Raw genomic sequence first — 23,690 nt, 5'->3', positions numbered from 1 at the left:
GTAATATGGGATCATGCTAAGTGAATCCTTCCTATAACAGAACATCTTGTCACTTCTTGTTTCTTATGTGTTTCAGTTTCTTCCACTTTCTTACAGTGTGGGTTTTAAATTGGGGTTAACTGATCCCTCAAGAACCCATAGATCACTTCAAGGGGTCTATATAAATCTATACATAAAATGTTATGGACATTATATATCTGTATCTTTCTGTGTAGATGGTACATGACTTTTATCATATTCTCAAAAAATATGGCTTAAAGATTAATAAGCACGGTTTATAAAAAGCGAAAGAGCCCTGTTCTTTGGCATAAGACACTGATTTGTTTGCAACTACTTGAATTGTATCAATAAACAGGATGATACAAAGCACAGCAAAATAACATGTGAAGTAGCAGGGAGTTTTATCTCAAGTCAAGGAAAATGTCAGCATTCAGAAGATCAAGGAAATAAAAAGGAAGCCACGAAAGAAGCAGAAACTGCTGCTCATCATGGCTCAGATGAGACTTATTAGACATAGATTTATACAGCAAAAGTTCTATTGAGGAGTTCAGAGATGCTTTTCCTCAGCATCTTTCTCTGAAAATGAGCACTTTTGCTACCCACTTGACACTGTGGAGGACCCTAAGGCCAGAAAACATAACTCTTGTTTTACTGCCCTATCCTCAATTTCCGTCTGCTTCTCATAAGGTAGCGAAAATGAAGACATTAGATTTCTTCAAGGCTGGCAGTCTGTGCCTGCATTTGACATAGGCATTTATAATACTTACAAGAATACACAGTTATTACATTTGTAATTGCTGCCTAAATATATCAATGCATAATTGGTATTTACTATAACAATTATGAACACCTTTGACCAATTCAACTTATGTCTATTACACTAAAGTAACAAACTTTAAATCCACACAAGATGTTTTAAAAGGAGAGGAAAATAACTATCTACATATTTCCTTTCATTTCTTATTTCCCAAGCTTCCAAATCCTCTCAGGATTTGACTTGTCCTCTAGGGCAGAAGGGACTATGGGACGGCCCACAGCCCCAGGCTCTGCCTCAGCCCCATACCCCACCTAAGGCTTGCCTGCTCCAGGTTCCAGCAGAGGGGGCTGTGCCTGCAACTCAGGGTGGCTGCTCTGCCCGCTGATCTCAGCTCCCACGGACACCTTGAATCCCTGGTGTGTCCTAGGCAGGGATGTTACCCAGATCTGCAGGGGCTTAGTGAGGTCTACACCTTGACAGCCAACCGGCCGGACACAACCAGTCATGCTGTTTCCATCCCTTGTCCCAGCACCCCGCCCTCCTCTGGGCTGTGTAGCCTGTTGGCTCAGGGCCTCACAAGAGGTGGTTTCCTTCCAATTCAACTGGACCACGGATGGAAATGCAGCTTCAGCATCCTAGGATAACACTAGGGAGTGTTGGGGAGAATCACATTTTCAAAGGGCTGAGAAGGAACTTGGCTATCTTCTAGTCCGACTCCCTTGTTTTACGGAGGAGGAAACTGAGGCTCAGAGAGAGGGGAAGACATTTCCAGTCCTCTTCCCAGTTGGCAACTTCCCAGTCCTCTTCCCAGAAGGCAACGTCCCTGTGTTGCCTTCTCTGGCTCCATGAGCAAATCACAAATGAAGATTGGAGTTGGGCAGGTGCTGGCACTCAAGAGGTTGGGCCCAGGCTCAAAGATGGGCTCAGAGCATGAGAGACCCTCATGCTGGGTGGGCAGAGGTTAAGCCTGTTTGCACAGTCTTCTGATACTCCAGGCCTCCCAGCTCCTCTCTGGCTTTATTTTGTTCTCTGAGAGCACTGAATTGTCAGCTCTAATCCTTCCAAAAGCGCAGTGTTTTTCAGGCGCTCTGTGTAAGTGAAACCCTAATCTCAAGGAAAACGGCCACTTAAGCCTCTGCAGCATTAGGCTGTTCTCCGAGCCCTGCAGGATTTCCTCCTTCCCCGCCTGCCAGCCCAGCCGTCACCACCACTGGGGAGAAGAGGGGAGGACTCAGGCTGAAGGCATGCAAAGCCCTCTCAGAAGTGACAATAGTGGCGGAGCTTGTCTCCCAAAGCTCAGGGTTGCAAAAGCACTGGCTTGTTTGTCCTGAGGCTACAGCTAATTGTGGAGGTGGAAGGGATTCTGGCTACCCTGGGAAAGGAGTGGGGGGTCTTCCTGTCACCTTGGAGGTGGCGGGCCCTCTGGGGGAAACAGGTTGTCAGGTCTTGCCTAGGTGGCTTTGAGGCCACTGGGACATTTCTGAGCCCTTGGTACCAATACATACCTGTTTCATTGGGACAGCAGTCTTTAGGATTTCCGGTCATTCAAAAAATGTTGGGTTGACTGACCTTACTTTTACTTAGCCCACATTTTCTTCTTAAAAAGTACCAAACAACGGACTAAAAAGCTTAGTGCTGGGAGATCTCTTTTTTGGAGAATTCCCCTGTGGGACACATCAAGTATCTAAATGACATCTACAGAAACCGAAAGGGTCCCCGTAACCTGACGAATCATGAAAGCAGTGGCCAGCATTCTCAACTGGGCAATCCTTTATTGGCCTGAGTTGGCTACTGTTATGCACTTGAGAGCAAGATCATTGATTTCTTAGAAAATATTTTGATTCAAATTCAGACTGGCCCCTTTCTCTCTCTCTCTGATCTCTGATGAACAAGTGAGGCCATCCTTGGAGGAATAAGCACTCCATTTGGCATGTTCAGGATTTTGGGTCTCATGGACAGAGGGAAGAGATGAAGGGAGGAGGTAAGAAGAAAGGTCCAAGGTTAAGGGCCAAATTTGAGCTCAGCATAGAAAACACCAGAACTACATCTTTGCTAAGACACCCCAAACCCTTCCTACCTTTGTCACCCTCCCTACGATGCTCCTCCCTCTGCAGCCCCATTCTCAGCCTGGGTACTTCTGCCATGGCACCCTCCTGGGGAGCGCAGCCCACCAGCACAGGGTGGCCGGTAGGCACAGACAAGGACATGGGATTGGGACCTGAGATTGAGGTGGCACAGCTTTTATTCTGGTCAAATATGGCCACAGCTTTTATTCTGGTCAAATATGGCCTGACTCTGGTCAAATATGGCCTGACAGTGGATTAGTGCCTCTTCTTTTCCATATCCTTTACCTCTAGCAGTGGACTGGATAAAGGAGGAAGGGAAAGAGGCCTGATCCAATGACTCCCTAGGCTGCAGGCCCAGAGCAGCCGCATATCTGTCAATGTCTCATTGCTATGGAAATGCCCCCGTAATTAAATCAGAGCTGAGGTTGGGGGCTGGAGGTCCTTGGGGATGTGGCTAGCAGACTCAGGGATGTTTGAAGGAAGCTAGCCTCTTTTCTTGGGACCCTCACAGCCTAAAGGAAGGGTCTAGGGCATGTGAGCACTGAGGAGCAGCCCTCTGGCTTGCTTTGGCCTCCACAGTAAAGGGATCTCTGACTTGCCACACGTCTGAAGTTGTCCTAGCCCTCTCCTTTCAAGGAGAGGAACTGTAATGTCTGTGCCCTAAATTCCTCTAGCTAATCAGGGGCTTTGAGCTGACAGACAAGACTAGGAGACTCCCAGCCTCCTTGAGAAACATTTCTCAGTCTTTATTGCCCTCTCCTCCCCCAGGGGCTGGCCAAGGGCTAAGCTGTTTGTTTTATGGAGGGAAATGCAGTTGCATTGGAAGGGGGTTGTTAACTACAGGAAAGAGGCAGTTCCTGGAGGTCCTCAGGATGCCCTGAGTAGTAGGAGGAGGTTTCCCAGGGTCCACACCTCTATCTGCTAAAAGGCCACTTTGCTGACCATCTCAGATGTGGGCCAGGAGGCCGAGCTTCTGAGAGTTGGCAACCCTTTCTCAGAAGCTACATCCACACTGCTCACACTGGTCCCTGCTGCTGTCCAGCTGTGAACTTTGCCTCTCTGGCCTCCCCTACCTCTGCTCAAATCAGCCAGCTTCTGGGAGACCAGTCTCTTCTGCTCCCTCTTCCTGCCTTGGGCACTTCCCTCTTGGGCAGCATCCACATCTCTTCCTGGATCTTAGTTACAGCTTCCTTCAAAACTGCAGTCTTCAGGAATTAAGAGACATTTCTCCCAAGCTCTTGAATAAAACCACCTTCCCCCAACCAGGATGGGGAAGCTATGGAGGCTTCCCACCTGCCCTGACCCCACTAGGGAGAAAGGTACTGTCCCCGTCTCTAGCTCTCTAATGTTCAGACATTTTCCCAAAGAAAATATAAGATTTTCTGCTGAGGCTTAGCAGTCTGGGAGCTTGGACAAGCCTGGAACAGGCTCTACTTTCAGAGTTGCCTGAGGCTCAGCTCTTTCCATGCTTCCTGGACCCCAAAGCAATAATCTATAGGTATGGTCCTCATTCTTTTCCCTTTTTGATCTCCTTTATCTGACAATTTAGTGAGCAGTGGTGGGAAGGGACTGGGGGATCTGGATCTGTGATAAAGATACAACTGATACCTCCTTTGATCTCTTTTTTTTTTTTTTTTTTTTTGAGACGGAGTCTCACTCTGTCGCCCAGGCTAGAGTGCAGTGGCGTGATCTCAGCTCACTGCAAGCTCTGCCTCCTGGGTTCAAGTGATATTCCTGCCTCAGCCTCTCAAGTAGTTGGGACTACAGGTGCCCACCACCACGCCCGGCTAATTTTTTGTATTTTTTTTTAGTGGAGACGGGGTTTCACCATGTTAGCCAGGATGGTCTTGATCTCCTGACCTCGTGATCAGCCCGCCTTGGCCTCCCAAAGTGCTGGGATTACAGGCGTGAGCCACTGCGCCGGCCTCTTTGATCTTTTTTAGAATATTAAACATGCTGAGTTTATAGCGCTTTTAGATTATTCTATTGTTTCCAGTTCTTGGGGGGATGTTAACTTCTGTTTATTGCTTCTACTAACTTTCCCTTTTGAAAGTTTGTATTCACATGAGATATGTACTTTTTTTTTTTACAGTAAGCCCATCATTAGTGGTGGGGTTTTTTTCTTCCCTCTGTGGGAGTCCCATGTGCCCTGGATTGTAGAATGTCTCTACAAAGAAGGTTTGTCATTGCTCCTGGTGAGGTTTCAGAATGGGTTACTATCCTGTAGAAATTTTTATGTAAGATCCTGGCTTGGGTTTCCTGCAACATACTCATGGTATAAATTTGGACTCTGATCTGGCATCAGGCTTGGGGTCTCCATGTCTCATGGTGACCTTCCCTGCTGCCCGCTTCCTTGTTTCCCTGGGCTACTCAGACGAGTGTATGTGTTTGCCTTTCACGGACAGTGTGATCCCTGTTCTGTTCCTCGCTTTATGCAGGATGATACTGAGTTCTGGCTTCCTGATTCCCAAAGTCATATTCCCTGACTGGTGTGTTACAACCCCATCCTCTCCCAGTCAGCATCTCCCTCCAGTGTGATGCCGGCGGCCTCTCCAATACTGATCTGGCTTTGAGTTCCCCTCTATTTCTGGCACCAAAGAGTGAGATTTGCTGCGTATTAACATTTTTGTTGTTATATTTTATTCAGTTATGTTTTGGTGAGGTAGCCTGCCTGGGTCCCAGACATCAATCTCATTCCTCCTTTACCTCTCTGTGACTAAAACAAGGGCGGTGAGAGCTGCACTTGCTCAAGGCTCTGCCAGTGCGCGGCAGCAATGCCCACTAGAGGCGAGGCCAGTGAGGCCTGTGGGTGCAGTGGCTCCAGGGACTGGTGCTTTCCCTAGCTTCTAGAGCGAGCTTGTCCAATCCACAGCCCGCAGGCCACATGCTGCTCAGGACAGCTTTGAATGTGGTCCAACGCAAAGTCGTAAACTTTCATCAAACATTATGAGGTTTTTTATTTTTGTTTTTGTTTTTAGCTCATCAGCTATCTTAGTGTTAATGGATTTTATGTATGACTCGTCATTTCTTCTCCTTCCAAAGTGGCCCAGGGAAGCCAAAAGATTGGCCAACCCTTTTCTAGAGAGCGTGGAACTGCAGTCTCTGACTTCTCCAGCACCTTTCCTTGCATCTGGGCTCTCTCCTTCGGGGTGGACTTGCACTGTGTCAAGGGACTCTCTAATGCTCAGAAACATCCCCAGTGACTTTGGGAATCCTGGAGTAAGTTCTCGTCTTCTCCTAGATCAACATCACTGCCAGTGTCTCTGCATGCTCCTTTGTCACTGCAGCCCCGGCCAGACATGGGGAGGCGGGGGTCAAGGTGAGAAAGCTGTGGGGAGCAGGGACTATCTTTTCTACCAGGGATGGGAGACTTTAAGGAATGAAGCCTCTAGCATGCAGTTGGAGTGAGTCCTCACTGCAGATGCCCTGACCCGGAGGGCCCTGGGACTACTGAGAGGTGGATGGCAGCCCCCCTGGGCTCCTTTGGAGGGTCAAGAAGGTGATGAGAGGTACCAGCCACAGCCAGCCAACCTGAAAAAGCCTGGGGCCAGAATGCCCATGACCCATTCTCTCATGTAGCTGGTCCCTCTTTCTTTATCACTTAGGAGAGACTTGGCTCCGTTCCAGACCAGCAGCCTAGAGCCGTGGGCTGGAGAGAAGAGATGCCGCTGAGCTAGAGCAGCCCAGCGGTGGAAGGGAAAGTGGGTGATAAATTTAAATAACCAGCTTGACTTGGCAGCTTGCTGAGTTGTGATGCAGTGAAATTAAAATCTCGGCAGAACTTGCAAACACTACCCAGCAAAATCAGTCTCTTTCCTTGGTTCCCTGATGGAAGGTGGGGAGGGGAGGCTATGGGGCTGAGCCCTAGCCTCTGGCAGCCACCCTTGCTTGCAATGTGATTAGCTGTGTCCTGGCCCACTGGGCCCCACTCTCCACTCCACACAACAGTCCAGGCTCCTCTCTCCTCTCAGTCCTGACCTTGTGGAATAGCTGCATCAAGTGGCTGGTGAAGTTTGAAATCAGCCTCCAGTGCCAGGAGGTGGCAGGAATCTCAATAAGGTCTGGCTTTTCAGGTTGGGCTAGGGCATTCCCTCATCCCCTAAGGTTTGCAGCCATAGCCATCAGTCCTGGGGAAGAAGATGAGCAGGGTGCCTGAGACATGGAGAATAAAGAGGGCTCCTTGAACACCTTGGCACTCTTAAGCCAGGCTATGGGCACTGGGTGACCTAACAGCTCCCTTACCTTTAGTACACACCTCCCCAGAATCACCTACCCACCTAAAAGAGCCTCCTTTTCTCTTCTCCCACCAAAGCCCTTAATATTTGCCAAGAAAATAAGCTTGTAAAGACTCTTTGAGGGCAATGTCCACAAATACACTAAGGGCCTCTCCCACACTCCAGCTCTGCCTGGAGCCCAGTTCTCACAGATGCCAACATCTTTCTAGAAGAACTCACCCGAAGTCCACTCTCCTGTTTCTGTTCTCCTTGCATCACTGCTCACTACTACCCACAACATCCTGGCCTGAAGGCCAACACGCTGGACCCACTGCTGAGATGGCCCATGGAGTCTCTGAGCAATGCCCCATTGCTCACCTTGACAGTACCTCTAGCAAATTCTGTTTGTCCCCATAATAAACACATCATAAATCATTCATCTTTAGTAGATTATGCAAATTAAGAGGACATAAAATCAACAAAGATCAATAACTGCAGCAGTTTAATTGCCAGCAAAAACATTTTAAGAATGAGCATAATCTGCAGCTCTTTCTTGGGTAATGGCACTATTAATCCAAACACTGGATCTTGGCCTAAGTGTGGAAAAATCATTCCCTACCCCTATCCCCATCTTCCCTCCCCCACCTCTCCACACACTTCTCTCTTTTTAGTAATTTCCAGTTTCTAAGTGAGTTTCCCCGTCATTACCACTGGTGAACAGCTCCGAATGTTAATGGTTCTGCTTTTGTTACTCCTCGCTTGATTGAAATGTCGCATACAGATTGAGATGTTAGTGCTAACTTGCCACCTGGGAATGTCAAGCTGGGTCTGAAATGAACTTTTCTCACACTTGGATCCAGATGGATCAGCCAGAGATGTTCCCAGGCTGAGCTGGGACTGTTCCAGGGCCATGGGAGGGAGGCGGGTGGCGGCTGCTCAAGGTGGAGGCACTTCTCTGCACCAGCCCCTGGGTCTCCTATGGCAGGAGCCCTACCCTGAAGATCCATATCTCCACCCCAGGAAGTCCTTGCCTTCTGGACTATGGTCTGAGCACTGGGCAGCAGATGTGGTTAGAGAAGTCTCCTGGATTCTCTTTGAACAGTGCCTGGAGTGGCCATCCTTGGGAAGTGACCACTGTACCTCTGAGCAGGTCAGGAGAAAGGTGGCCTGGCCTGGGCCGTCTCTCTGCTTTGGGTCAGAATACCTAGCAGGTCAGACAGCTTCCCAGCTGGGCGAAGGGTGGCTCATGCTGAGGGCCATTCGGTCATGGGCTATGTCCTGGCCCAGCTAACCCAGCTAAGGTCGTCACTCCTGAAAGCCCAGTCCAGGTCTCCAACACTTCCAGAACTCAACCTCTGACTCCCTAGCCAAAGATCTAGGCTGGAAACAGTTGTACCAGTACAGCCCCTTAGGGAGAGGCTGGGAAAGCTGACAGGGCTCTCCTAAGCCCCCAGGTGGCCACCTCAGGGTGGCCACTGAGCCCAGCTCAGGCTCAAATGCAGCTGCACTTAGACCAGCTTGCAGGCAGAACCAGGGCCCAGTCCTAGAGTGGGCCGTGCCTGTTCCCTGCCTTTGCTGCTGGCTCTGCAGCCCCGCTGCCGGGTCCGCAGGCCACCTCCGCTTGCCTCGCTCTGCAGGTAACGCCACAGTGTCTCCCAATCCCCAACGAGACCCTTCTCAATCATCCTGCCTCCCAAGGAACAAACGGCACATTGGCTTTAGTGTCTCCAGAAGAATTAGGTGAATTTTAATAACACCTCAATGCGTGTCTCTCCCACTTGGGCAGTCTCCTGGCCTGGAAACCCTTCTGCAGTGGCACGCGCCTTCCACAGCCTGGAGCTCTGCGGCCTTCCCTGGACTCCACCTCCCCTTCCAAACTAACTGGCCCTGCTGCTCTTCATCTGTAGGGGCTCCTGGCCATGGCGCCCCTAGCTCTGCATTTGATTGTGGGGCAAGCCTGATCCTACCTGGCCTTGAAATCAAGCCTTGGTGTCAGTGACTTCTCTGGGAAGCAGGAGGAAGGCTGAAATAATTGTACTCATCTCAAACTCCACAGAGCTGGGTGCCATGCCCTCAAGCCCAAAGCCATGGTCACCCATGCTACCTGGAGGGAGCGGTAAGCGGGTCCCCCAGGAGCCTTGGAGACACAAGTGTGGAGGCTGGACACTGGGTACCCATGCTCCACTCTCACCAGCCTGGCTTATTTGCTTTCTGCAGATGTCCTAAGAAGAGGCTCATGATTCTGGGCAACTTGGGAGAGGGAAGAGAAACAGACAAAGGGAGAGGCAAAGGACAGGAGGAAGAACTGGCAACAGCCCCTCCTAGCATCAGCCTTTCCAGGTTGAAGCCCACAGATGCCCTGACCCCAGTTTTTTTCTCCCCACATCTGCACACCCCTGTTCAGGAAGCACCCTGGTTTTAGAAGCCTTGTTCTCTCTGCAAATATCATGGTGAGGGACCTGCTCATCACACTGGGCCTCAGATGGCATGGGCTGAGGCACCCTCCACTGAACACAGTGCCCCCACCCTCCTGGAAGCCCGCTTACCAGTCACAACGGGGTATGTCTGCGTGCCTGACACGTTGCTGCCCAGCTCAGGGTTGGTGGATGCAGATAGACTCGATTTGACTTCATCAAGCCCAGGGGTCAGGGCTGGGAGGGAGTACTCGTTCCCCTGGGAGAAGAGAGAAAAGTGACAGCTCTCTATTGATGCATGCACAGAGAAAGGGCTCGGTGTGCAGATGGGGAGGAGGAACAGGGGAGCCCGCCCAGATGGGGTAGAAAGAGATGGTAGGGCAGAGGGGAGATGCGGGAGGGGGGCTTGGCGGATGATGGCAAGTTTTGTGCAGGTAGGAGTAGATCTGACTTGGTGAAACTGGAGGCACAGCACCCTTTACACATTTTGGGCACTTAATGCCAGCACCCTTTATGTTTCTGTAGCATCTCCTGCCTAAGCACCCCTGAGGGTAGGGTGTAGTAGTGGGGATACCCTTGTTGAGAGGCATGGGATGTCGAGGAGCCTTGGGGAGGAGGGGGGAACCATGACATGACTGGCAGAGCCAGTAGCTGGGGGAAGGGCCTAGTGGGGCCTTCAGCCTGGCACTGCTGGCTGATCGGGTATGGGCGCCCCTTTTTTAAAAACAAACAATGACAGCCCCATGGGCCCCTCGCTCTCTGCCTGTGCACTGGGGTATGAAATTGGGGAGGGGGAGAGTCCACATGGCTAACAGAAGGGTAGGAGGGGGCCAGTCATTGACTCTGAAAGGGTGTCCTGCCCGAAACACTCGGGTAATTGCCTTTTTATTGCAGCCACGGCCAAGCCAGACCCCAGAGCTGGGCAGACTAGGAGCCTGCACAAAGCAGGAAAAGTTGCTCTGATTAATATTACGTTAAATTAAAACTGATTTTCTGCTCTTTCGGGTCTGTTTTTTTCCCTTCCGCTTCCTGGCCCCCCCCAGAGTACCCCCTCCCCTCCATGGCTGGACAGGATTGCCTCGTCATTTCCAATTCCTTCTAGTATTGATCTTCCTGTAGAAATCAGTTTTGTAATTAGCTGCAAATTAGGCCTTCTACTGGGGGTGAAGCTGCCCCCTGATTTATCACCAGAGTAATTCGCTGTGATCGGAGAGAAATTAAAATGAACTCAATTAGGCTTCGGATTTGCTTTATGGGCCCTGCTCCGAGTTTCAGGGGGAAAAATGACTGTGCTGGTGTTTAATAGTCTAATGAAAGTAAATAAAGGTTATTCATTGTAATACAGCCGGGGACTCAGGGAGGGTGCACTGAGCCGCCCGCCTCGGCCAGCTCCTCCTTTGTTGGTTTATGGCTCAGGGCACCTTAAAAAGACTTTTGATTTTTGTTTTATGAAGACAAACAGCTTATGGGATAAAAGGACAGGCGGGGAGAAAGGCGAGTGGCTGGGAGCTGTTGGAGTCTTAGAGTGGAACTGTAGCATGCGACGCTGTGGGGCTGCACTGACGTGCATGTGTGGGTGCGTGTGTGCATGCGTGCAAGCACAGCAATGCTGTGTTGTGCTGTGACTGTGGGCCTGGCCTGGGCCGCATGTGTAGCAGGGATGGGAGTGTGCCCCTGCGTGTGAGCGGGTGTGCTGGGGGCTCCACCCAGTGTATGTGGGTGGAGGCATATGCTAGGGGTATGCTGAGCTGGTGATCTGGGGGCAGCACACACCCACTGGCTCCATGCGGCTGCCGGGGTTAGCTGTGAGTACCGTGGGCTGTGGGTGGGGGAGCAGGTGGACAGTGGTGTGTGAGCACAGTACCGTGGGCTGTGGGTGAGGGAGCAGTTGGGCAGTGGTGTCTGAGCACAGTACCGTGGGCTGTGGGTGGGGGAGCAGGTGGACGGCGGAGTGTGAGTACATGCACACCAGCACTTAGAAAAGTTTGGAGGTGGTTTCTGCGTTGTGCGTTTTGCTGGTGTGTTGCGTGCTGTGCCCCATGCTGTGTGTCTTGGGCTGCTCAGTGTCTGCAGAAAGTGTTGGGTGTAAGTGGTAAGCTGCCAGCCTACCTAGGGTTCCACTGAATTGCTGGCTTGGGGAGCAGGAGGCAGGCACAGGCAGGCTCTCCTGACACTGGGCATGGAGAGCTCCCCAGTCTAGCATAGACGTTCTGTAGGACCCTGAGGGGGTATGGGCAAGGGACACAGCAAGAGGATGTTCCTGAGTACTCCATGCAAGAACCACAGAAAAGCAGAGCTAGAAGGGACTTGACAAATCCTACATCCAAGCCCTTCACTCTATAGATGGGGAAACTGAGGCTCTGAACAGAGATGATTTACCCAAGGCCATACTCTTGCACTCAGAACTCATCATTTCTAATTACTATATATAGACCATAATGATTTGTCTTAACGATACCATACTGTCTTGTGTGAGCCTGTTCACACTGCACACACACAGAACACATGTGTGTAACACATACAATGCTGGCTATGCATGTGGTGTTTGGTGAACAAGTTTTTGAGAGGCCTTGCTATGCTGGCTTCTTTCTACTTCTGCAAGCAGAAAGCTCCCTCCTCACCTGTTCTGATTTGATGTGCTCTGATGCCTGGAAGACGTCAGGGTAGGAAGGACGCTCAAAGACCCGATCCAAAGCTTCCAGCTGCTGCTGGGTGAAGGTGTCAGCTCGCAAGTGCTTCCGCAAACTGTCCACACCACTCTGAGAATCTCCATTGGGGACTGAGCCCTCGGACACATCTGGAGAACACATGGACACTCGGGGCGTTAGCGCCAGACCAGCAGAGGCACAGGAACAGTACAGGGCAAAGAGGTGGGCATCTGGTTCTGGGCCCTGGAGCTCTGCACCCGTATGGGACCCCTCACTCTCAGCCCCTGGGCCAGCGGGGCTGACACCGGAGGGTGGCCCTGTCTCAGAGATCTGGCTGAGGAAGCCTAGGGAAGAGAAGGACCTGAGGACCTGGTAAGAGATGGAGCGGTCACACTGTGGGGTCAAGAAGGATTAGGCAGAGGTGGAGCCAGCTCCCTGGGGCATGTCTCCCTGAACCACCCCCTGCCCCCAAGCCAGGGCCAGCCTGGGGAAGAAAGAAGCTGGGTGTCTCACACTGGCATTACTGAGCCTGTGGAGAATTGAACTCGGCTCTGAGATGAATTTCAGTTCCACTAATTCCAAGGGTTGAAAACCATCAAATTTCCAAGGCCGGGTGTAACCTGGAGACTGGGTAAAGTAATCAACTTCGCCCCAAGGGAGGAGGGGCTCTGAGGCAGAGCTGAGGCACTCTGCTTGGGTTGGGCCAGGACTGAGGCCAGAGGGAAGCAAGCGGGAGGAAAGAGGTGTCGCTAGAACAGCAAAGCTCCCGCTTGGGTAGAGCCCACAGAAGGGCCCCTGTGGGTGCCTCTATGCCCTGGCCACCTTCTCGGCCTCTGTCTCCAACCTGGACCCACGCTCAAGCCTCCTACAGGAGCCAGTTTCTTGGTCACCTGGTTCCTCCTGCAAGTCTCCAGAGGGAGCAGAGACTTGTCACACTGGTGCCTGCTCCCCCGAGGCTACAGGCCAATCCCGTCTCCATGTCCCCTTTCCTCAGGCGTTCTCACCCCTGCCCTATCCTTGCCTCCCAGCGTCGGTTCCCTGGAGTTTTCAAGGTGTACAGTAGGCAATGTGCCTGCTCTGCTGCCTCTCTCTGAACCCACACCTTGCATCTCTCCAAAGTGGGGTTCCCCCCCAAACCCCATACCAGCTTGGTCACTCCAGGCTTCTCTCAGCCCGAGACCAGCTAAGGAGCCTTGGGCCTGGGGCCAGCCCATGCCGGAGGCCCCAGGGTGTTCCTCTGGGACTGTTATATATATCAGTTTATAGGTGATTATGCGATATGATATAATCAATATTGCATTATATACAGTAACACCATACAGTATCATTCAGGAGACCATAGAAAATATTACATATTGATTAACTCAACCTGCAGCCATCCTCCCTTGCTGGGCTCCCAGACAGAGCATGGGGTCTGCTTTCTTAACGTGACCTCCCATCTTCCCTCCATATCTATTCTGGAGGGGGTGGGAAAGCAAAGAAAGTGTGTGTGTGTGTATGTGTGTGTGTGAGGGAGAGAGAGAAAGAGGACAGAGAGAAGGAGAGAGAGAAAGAGTGGGAGAGAGAGACAGAGATCAAGACCAGGACCACATCTGAAGAAGACAGACAGAAGCAGCTTCAATGGTATTTGTTTCCATGGACATAAAGCTTGGTGGTTGTGGTTTTTTCTGCATAAGGCTCTGGAATCATTTCAGTCTTATGGGATGTGTGCATCAACATATGAGTTGAAAGTAGAAGTGTGGTAAATTTATTTTTCCCTTTTGTGTGAGTATTGCGTGTCTATGCACTTGTACATAAATAAACATCCAGATAAACACGGGTCTGTGTGTGTGGAAATAAAATGAGAAGCTTCCTGAAAGGATGTGTGTGTCTGTGTGTGATTGCATGAGGACTGTGAGGCCACATGCCCCATTTCTCCTGTGCCTACTTCTTTTTTCAGGATGTGCCGTCATCCTCATTTCACTCCCTGTAGCTACTTGCGTGTCCTATTGTGTTTGATTCTCCCTTCCTGGAGCCCTCCTACCTTTTGGGGAAGCCGGACTGTCAGGGCTGAGGAAAGCATCAGATATCTTCATATATGGTTATTGCAGGGGCAGAGAGTGTGTATTTGTGAGCGTGTGTTCACACATTATGTGTGTGCATGTGTGGCAGGACTCCCCTCATGCCTCTGTGTAGATTTCTGTACATGCCTGTCTGTGTGTGGCTTGGCTCACTCTGTGTGTGTGTGTGTGTGTGTGTGTGTGTGTGTGTGTAGGGGCTGAACTGAAGCTTTGTCCTCAGGTCACTGGCTGGAGGAGTCTCTTTGCCTTCATTTATTCAGGAGCCCTTCAGATCTTGACAAATCTGTCACTCTAAATTTGCGAGAGATTATGGTGCTCTCTCCCCGGCCCGCAGAGAGGTGATATATGATATCTGCTGCCCCTATTGATTGCCTGATCTGGTGGCAGAGGCCGGCGAAATGAACTTGAAATGAACATCATGCCTCAACTCATTGTGCGTATAATACACTACTTAATCCCACATTTTTCAGCCGCTATGGAATTCAATTGATCAATCATGTTCCACTGATAGTACTGTTTTAGGGGTTATTGCTGCTCCCTCCACTCACTGACCTTTTCATTTATTTATTATTTTTTTGTATACTCAGGCCCTGGTGGTAAGACAGATTACAGAGGCAGCAAAGGAGGGGAAGGGGGAGGGAAAGGAGGCAAAGGCTAAGGAAGCCTGCTACTGGAAGAGGTGGCAGTGGGAGGCGGGGAAGCAGAGGAGAGGGAAGTGGGGAGGAGAAAGGAGGTGCTAGAGGAGAAGGAAAACAAAGTGGTGTGATGAAAGCATGCGGAGAACCCCCGCCCCCCAGAGAGGCTGGAGGAGGCTTGCAGGAACTCCTGTAGGAGAGGGAAGGCAGCAGTCATGATGAATGGCAAAGGAGCACAAAGAAACTTATGGGGAGCAGGGAGGTGAACCACAGGGCCCAGGAGACGGCAGCGGCGGCGTTACTGATGGGGGACAGCCAGCCAGCCCTCCAAATCCACCACACGTACCATAGGCTCTCACGGGCTCTTTCCAGAGGAGGGGGTGGCAACCTTCCATCAGCTAGGGAAGGAAGGGAGGAATGAAGGCAAGGAAAGAGGGCAGGAAGGGAATGAGGAAAGGAGGTTGGGAGAAGCCCTGGATCAGAAGGTCCAAGGAGGATAAGCTCAGGGAAGGAGGAAGCCCAGAGGCAGGGAAGGGCAGAAAGAAGGAGGGGAAGAAAGGGAAGAAGCCTTCCGCACCAGAAGCTGGAAGCGCTGGCTGGGGTGAGGACACTTACTGCAGGAATAAAACCAGCTGGCTCTGCTTTCGCTGAAGCATGAGTGTCCTGCTACCTGGTGCCCAGGGCCTGGATGAGAGTGGCTTTGCAGCGGAAGGAGTGGAGGAGGAAAAGAAGAAGAGAGTAAAGGAGGAGGAGTCAAAAAGGAAAGAAGGAAGATGGCTGTCAGTGCTGACCACCTAGAGGATTCTCCCGGGAAGATGGGGAGTGAGCTCAGCATGGGACTTTCCAAGGGCAAAGTCTCAGATGGGACGACAAGGAGGAAGAAAGAGACCACTGTCAGGCCCAGCTGTTTAAGGGCTGTCTGGCAGAGCTGGGCTGAAACAGAGGTGGAAGCAGAAGCCAATCTTAATCTAGGTTTCTAGGATGTAAAAGCCGATCTTAATCTAGTGAGCAGGGAAGGAAAGCGCGTGAGTGATTAGACACCATCCATTCCAAAGAAGATCCCCTACCCAACAGCCCCTTTGCCCCCATGCCCAGCAGCCAGTCAAAGAGCACCTTGTGGCAGGGACCGTGACTAATGCATTTCTGCGACTCCAGAATCAGGAATGGCCCCGAGTAGGTACTCAGACTCTCTTGGGTGGTATTCAAAGCCATACCTCTGGCAGAAGGTTTTGGGACTGGCCACCTGACTGGCCTGGCACCCCAGGACACCCAGTCTCTCATCAGGTAAGCCCCACACGTCCCTGGCTAGCAAAAGATGTGCTATCCCCACTGCTTGTTAGCCTCTAACAGCATCAACTCTGACGCACAGGCCTTTCCCACTCTCAGCAACACCATCCTGCCCATCTCCGGTGCCTCTACCAATAGAGAGAATACTGTGTTCCTGGTGAGCAGCAGAACTTAACCCCGGGGCTGCTGAGCTGCCATCCAAAGCAGGTGGCAGAGGCTGCTTGAGACTGGGGCCTGGAGAACACATCTACATTTGAACTCCCTGCACCAAGAGGGCTGGAGGCTGCTGGTCACGTGTCCTGGGCTTTCAGGAGCAATTCTGATTTCCAGTATTCTTCCCCATTCTCTGGCCACATTTTTAGATTGGGGCTGGAAAATATGGTGGCTGTGGGTTTAATAAGATGAAACAGAGCAAGGAAGGGACCCTGTGCTAGTCAGTCTCCATAGAGGGAGGGTTCAGCCTCATTCTCCGTCTGCCCCCTGCCCAGCTCCCATTCTGTAGCAGCTCACAAGCATCAAGAACTCATAACACGCCATTGCTGTTATTTACAGAGCTCATTTAATTCTTCCGACAACCCTGTGAGGGAAGTACTATGATACCCATTTTAAAGATAAGGAAGCTGAAGCAAAGAGAGGTTAAGTAGCTTGTCAAAGGCCATGCAGCTAGTAAATGACAGCCAGATTTGAATCTGGGTCTGTCTGAGTACAGAGCCTGCCCTCTAAATCATTTCACTCTGCAGCCTGGGTGCCAAACACAGTGGGCCCAGTTGAAGGCCACTTGGCTCCATCCAGGGCACAGCCTTCCTCTCGGCATCCCTCGTTCTTTGCCTGGCACCCTCCCCAAATGGAGGCTACAGCCTGTGGCACAGGTGCTGGCTGAGTGCAGACTGTGCCCAGATGATTAGGGGATGTCTGGTCCAAATTTTTCATGTTACCATAACTAGCAGGGGTGGGCAGTGACTTTTCCAAGGTCACACGACTGGGGAATGGGACTCCCAGGACTGGGCCATTCCAGGTGCTCTGTCCACTGTGGCATGAGCACTCTCAAGGGGGTGAGCTACCACAGGTCTTTTTGGAACATGGATAGTACGTAAATAAATTAATTCAATTAAACAAACTGCTGAGTCAAAACTTTGACATAGATGATTCTTTCGAGGATAACAAAGCTCATATTGTCTTCTTCTCTGACTGTTTCATATTTGCTTAGCATTTAACAAAAGGTCTTCATAGATCTTAGGTTATATGGGCTTCCCAACCACTCTCCAAGGTAGGTAGGGATTTTAATCCCTTTTTACTGGGGAGGAGACTGAGGCTCAGAGTAAATGAGGTGCAGGTGAAGCGAGGGCAAGTGACTGGCTCAAGGGGACATTTGCTGGGGATCCTGGCACAGGGCAGGTGCCCCGACAGCTGTGGACTAAACGGATGGACAGAGTGGCTGCCTGCCTAGCCAGAGCCCAGAGTGTGGGGCTACTGGCAGCAGGTCCCTAGTCTCCGGGCAAACGAAGAGAACTCCAAAACCAAAGATCAACTTGACTGGAAGGAGAGCTGCCGGCATGGTGACAGCGGTTACTTCCCAATCACAAGAAATTTTTATTTTCTTTTCATCTAAGTTTTTCCATATCATCCAGACTTTGTGCAATTAGTATGTGCTACTTCTAAAATCACTATTAAAAATGTCTTTACTCCTCAATCTAAAGATCTCATCTCCTCATTCATTCAGCCCTGCGCTCACTCCCCATCTATTCCTGGGTGGCCCTGGAGCTGGGCCCTATCTCACACCCTTCACCCCAGGTCAGGGCCCTGGCACTGGCCAGTCATGAATGGAGTTGTCCAGTGGGGTCTCAGCAGCTTGGGGAGGGGGACACCCCCTGAACACTGTCTTGGGAACAGGGCTAGGGACAGAAGGGTCACTGCAAGGGACAAGAAACAGTTGGGGGTGGTGGTAATAGATAAAATGAAATAATTGGCCAGGCATAGTGACTCATGCCTGTAATCTCAACACTTTGGGAGGCTGAGGCTGGAGGATTGCTTGTGTCCAGGAGTGTGAGACCAGCCTGGGCAACATAGCGAGACCTCACCTTTACAAAAAATAAAAAATTAGCTGGGCATAGTTGTATGCACCTGTGGCTCAGCTACTCAGGAGGCTGAGGCGGAAATATTGCTTAAGCCTGGGAGGTCAAGGCTGCAGTGAGCTAAGATAGTGCCACTGCATTCAGCCTGGACAACAGAGTGAGACCCTGTCTCCAAAAAATAAATAAATAAATAAATAAAAGAAAAGAAAAATAAAGAAAATGAAAATGAAAATGAAATGATGTCATTTCCTTGGTCAGAAAGCACCAAGGCTCATCAAAGTCTACAAAATCAGGGTGGGATGAATGGGGTTGCCCATCAAATCCCAGGAAGCAAGATGAGGTATTTGAGAAGAATTTAAGTATAGCAAAGAATTACACTAATTTTGGCTGGGCACGGTGGCTCACTCCTATAATCCCAGCACCTTGGGAGGCTTGAGGCGGGTGAATCACAAGGTCATGAATTAGAGACCAGCCTGGCCAACATGGTAAAACCTCATCTCTACTAAAAATACAAAAAATTAGCTGGGCGTAGTGGTGGGCGCCTGTAATCCCAGTTACTCGGGAGGCCTGAGGCAGGAGAATCGCTTGAACCCAGGAGGCGGAGGTTGCAGTGAGTTGAGATCATGCCAGCCTGGGTGACAGAGTGAGACTCTGTCCCAAAAAAAAAAAAAAAAGAATTACACTAACTTCAGTTTTCTAAGCTCAGATACAAACATCTATCTGTCTATTGAGAAAGTAATGATATTAGGGCTTTCACCTACACTCATCAACCTCTTCAAACTTTACGAGGTACTTATTATTACTCTCATTTTCTAGAAAAGGAAATAGTCTTAGAGAGGCAAAATTATTTGTTCAACACTGCACAGCTAGGAAGCAGCAGAGCCTGGATGTGAACTCAGGGATGTCGGACTCCGAAGCTCTCTCCACTCTACCACGTTTGCCTTCTCTGTCAAGGATCCATCATCATTTACTGAGCACTTACTGTGTTCTGGGCAGGCTCAAGGTACTTTATACACATTATCCACAGTCTTCACAGAACTCTTGCAAAAGTGATACTGTTAGTTCAATTTTACAAACGAGGAAACAGGCTCAGGGAGAGTTCAAAATATGTGTAAGATTGCACAGCTGGCAAGAAGCAGTCTTGGGGAAACTGAGTCTTCATCCACAGGCAGAAAATGACCTCAAAAAGTGATATGGGAAGAAAAGAGAAAAGCGTGGAGGCAGGTGGAACAGTGGGTGATGGGCCTCAGGCCTCAAGGGCTGGGGGAGCAGTGGGGCTCAGGGGCCAGCTGTGCTGGGGATGGGGGCTCTGCCCGTTCTGATGGTGGCCTCTGCTCAGAGGGTGCTCTCTCTGCCTAGCTACTCCACACATTACTTCTGCCTCTGAGGGGCTCACCCCCAGGCTGCCCCCTAGTCTTCCCAGCTGCCAGTTGTTGCAGTTTCAAACTCAATTGTTCTCCTCGGTAGTGAGGCAAATGGAGTCATTAATTACCTTCTATCGGCTGGGCTGAGTTCAGAACGCGATCAATATCCCCACTTGTCATTCAGGGCAGCCCGCCTGTGCAGCCCCAGCCCCACCCCCACGGCGGCACAGCAGGACCAGGGAGGTGGAGGTCCAACTAGGAACAGGGAGTGAGGTTTGGGAGCTGAGGAATGGGGTGGCTCCCCAGAGGTCAGGTGCTGTCCAGACTGGGAGAGGAGGGAGGATTGATGGATGGGGAGGGGCGGTGTTCACAAGGGAGAGTGGAGGAGGATAGAAAAGGAAGGAGTGTTCCGGAATGAAGAGAGAGGTAAGGGAGACAGGAGAAGGGAGGGAGGAAGAGAGGATGAGGGGGAAGTGGGATTCCGGGAGTGAGGGAGGAATAGATAGGAAAAAGGAGAGAGGAGGGAAGGGGCTTCAGAGGGCCGGGCTGGGAAAGGAGCTATGGTGACACTGCTTGTCCAGGGAGATGGATGATATGCCCCATTGCTTCCCATCTTTAAACTGGACATTCAGTGAGTCTGGCCTGGCCACAGTTCCCAAGCCAAGCTCAAGAGGTGGGTATAAAGTGGGCCAGGTGCAGTGGCTCACTCCTGTAATCCCAGCACTTTGGGAGGCCGAGGTGGGCAGATTGCTTGAGCGCAGGAGGTCAAGACCAGCTTGGCTAACATGGTGAAACTCCGTCTCTACTAAAAATATAAAAATTAGCTGGGTGTGGTAGCATGTGCCTGTGGCCCAGGCTACTTGGGAGGCTGAGATTGGAGGATCACTTGAGCCCTGGGGGTGGAGGCTGCAGTGAGCTGAGATCATGCCACTGCACTCCAGCCTGGGAGACAGAGTGAGACCCTGTCCAAAAAAAAAAAAAAAAAAAAGAGGTGGACATGAAGAAGGCTTTGGAAATCTGGCCCAAACCTTGGCTTGGGGCAAGACCAGGTTCTGCCCAGCCTTCTAGCCTTCTAGCCCTGGGAAACTACCTGCTGTACTTGACCAAGCCCAGCTTCTAAACACTCAGTGAGTTTATAAACGGGGGAGGCTGGGGTGGCTGTGGGCCTGCCTGACCTCAGGCTTGCTATGCCCATTCACATCTACCAGCTTCTAGGGACACTAACTGTACTAGTGACCCTAACACAATGCTAGACCAGAAGTAACATCTCCTGGGTTGAAATCCTACTTTTGTTGCTCATTTGCTATAAATCTCCTGAGCTTTTCTGGATTGAGTTTCCTCAGACATATACAAGAGGGCTGTTAGCTCCTCCCTCACCATTAATTTCTCCTTTCTCTGCATTCTAACAGCCATCTATCCAAACCTCTATTGTAGAAATAGTACTAATAATAACTAAAACAAATCCAGTTTCTACTTGGATACCAGACACTATGCTTAACATGCATGCACTGATTTAACCCTTACAATAACAGCAACTAACATTTATTAAGTGCTTAGTATATATCAAGCACTCCTCTGATAATCTTACATATATTAACTCACTTAATTTTCACAAGAACTTAAACATTATTGTCCCCATTTTGTAGATGGGGAAATGAAAGTGCAGAGATTAAGGAACTTTTCCAAGGTTACACGCCTCATGGATGGTGGAGGAGCCAGAAGTCAACCCTGGCAACATGCCTCTGGCAGCTAAGCTCCTAACCTGGAGAAACTGAGGGATAGAGAGATTAGGCAATTTACCCAGAACAACTTATGATAGCCAATAAGTGGCAGAGCCAAATTTAGAATCTCTTCTTATCACAGTTATTATTTAATGTTTGTTTTCTCCTCTGAACTGTGAATTTTGAAGGCAGGAGTCCCATAGCTTTCAACTTTATAAACTTCATGTACAGAAGGTGATCATGAATGTTGGCTGATTTGTTGACAAGAATTCCAAAAGCAAAGATTGATCAGTTCTTAACTTGCTATGCTCAACATTTTACCTTCTAGAAGGAAAAAGAAGCAACAAAGGAGGCTGCTACTCTGAATTCAGTGTCACTCACATTCTACAGCTGGAAAATATCATGAAGAGAATTTAATTGGATTCCCTCTTAGATATTTAAAGTTAAGACAAAAACCAAAAGCCAGGCTCAGAGAAGTTAGGTAATTTTCCCATGTCATATAGCTAGTCGTCATAAGAATGGGAACTGAGGTTCCTAGCTCAGATCCCTTTCCACTATTGCAGGCCACTTAATTCTGACCAAGAAAGAAAAACTGATGAAAGGGAAATGACGGGAATGCAGGGCGAAAGCAAGCATGTCTAGAGTTGACAGTAGCTCAGGAAGGGGGTGCTGGGCAGAATCTGAATTGAGGAAAGCAAAATGCTCCATGTTGGGGGAAAGACATGGCCAGGGATTCCATGGCAAGAGATTCTAAAAGAGACCACAATTCCACGAGGACGGGATGCTCTAAAAATGAAATTCTGCTTCTATAAGCTCAAATAATCAACCTGACAGCATAAAGGGAGTGGGAGTGGGGGAGGGGTGAAAAGAGAAGGGCATTTAAGGAAAATCACTGTTGTTGCACACAGATAAGCTTTAAAATATGATGATCCCAGATTTTAAAAGGACATGTACATCGAACAGTGGAAGATTATACAGCCATTAAAAAATCGTGTTTTCAAAGAATATTTAATGATATGTGAAAATGGTCCTATATTAAGTAATGTTAGGTGAAAATGGCAAGACATGAAGCTGTTTATATGGTATTGTTCAATTTTTGATTAAAAATTATATATACACAAAAAAGAAAGAGAATGGGAGAATATACCAAATTCAACAGTGGTTATCTCCTGGTGATGACATTGTGAGTGAATTTTTAAAAATTTACTATCTCTTCCAGGTATTTCCCAATGAGCATGTATTGCACTTAGGATCATAGAAGGCACTTTTTTTCCTCTTATACAGATGGAAGGGGGGGACCATAACCAAGGATGGATATGAGGGTGGCATGAGCCTGTCAGGAAGACAAAAGCTCAGAACAAGCTGAGACAACAAAAAAGGGCCTTGGGGAAAGAAAGAAAAGAAAGGCAGGTTTTGGTTCAGTCCTAGGGAAGAGGATGTAATATTGAGAGAGAAGGCAGAACTTCTCAACCCTTAGCTTGCTTTTGTCTTCTCCAAAGGAAAGAATCTTCAAACTGAGCCCAGTAGGAGGGCACTGGTGCCCTGGTCAGGGAGGGGCTAGGCAGGTAACCTCTGGCCACTTCAATGAACTTTCCCAGGTCCAGACAGGACCCTAAAACTGTTGATGATCCCTGAGATGTCACAAAGAAAGGATGAGGCAGTGACAAGCCCAATGCCATCCTGCCTGTCAGAAAAGGGGGAAGAGGTACACATATACAAATGATACTCAAAATCATAAATTCAGGATCAGGCTCTGGAAATTCTTTAAAAGAAATTATTATACAGTTAATTTACGGGCAACAGAAAAGAAAATGGTGAACCCCAGAGCTTGAACACACTCGCAAAAATAAATTGTGGCATATTTACTCCATATCAACACTTAGATCAAATACCTCCCTCATAAACACTTCCCTAGTTGCCCTGACTGGAAGCAACTGCTCCTTTGTTTTTTTCGTTCATCATATGACCTCATGCCTTGATCACAGCATTCATCACATTCTGCTTATATAATGATGTGTATGTCTACCTCCCTGCTAGATTGTAAGTTTCTTGAGGTCAAGGACTGTGTCCTATTTACCTTTGTAAATCAGTCCAGCCATACGTTGTACATAGCAGGCACTCAATTTGCTCATCAATGTAAACTAGATTTTTAAAAATAATTTATTAACGAAATTATGTGGAAGTAGTGAGTGTTAACATTTAACAAAGAATCTCCTTCCTAGCATAATGGACAAGATGAAAACAAGTAAAATGATTGATGGCTGTTGGGCTCAGTAGTTCCCAAAGCATTCATTCACTTACAGCAGCCAGGAGGAGGTCCCCATTGGTGGGCCATGTGGCTTTCCCGTGTTTTCAAGGAAAATAACTCTTTTGAAAAAAACTAGTTGGATGATGATATAGAAGACATCCTTATGACCTTACTCGGGTAGAATTAAGAACCCAAACCAAGAAG

General features: G+C 49.4%; 1 protein-coding gene across 1 annotated transcript in view; it reads right to left on the bottom strand.

Annotated features, from left to right (window-relative positions):
* Positions 1–23,690, bottom strand: part of PAX2 (paired box 2) — an 80,823-nt gene that overhangs the window by 8,886 nt on the left and 48,247 nt on the right. Inside the window, 2 exon segments of the mRNA XM_024253780.2 lie at positions 9,584–9,710; positions 12,073–12,248. Of these exon segments, the coding sequence (XP_024109548.2) occupies positions 9,584–9,710; positions 12,073–12,248 (303 nt within the window).

Source organism: Pongo abelii, chromosome 8 (genome assembly GCF_028885655.2).
Source record: "Pongo abelii isolate AG06213 chromosome 8, NHGRI_mPonAbe1-v2.0_pri, whole genome shotgun sequence".
NCBI lineage: Eukaryota > Metazoa > Chordata > Mammalia > Primates > Hominidae > Pongo > Pongo abelii.
Note: the sequence above shows the minus strand (reverse complement) of the source record. Positions and strands in the feature narration are given on the sequence as shown.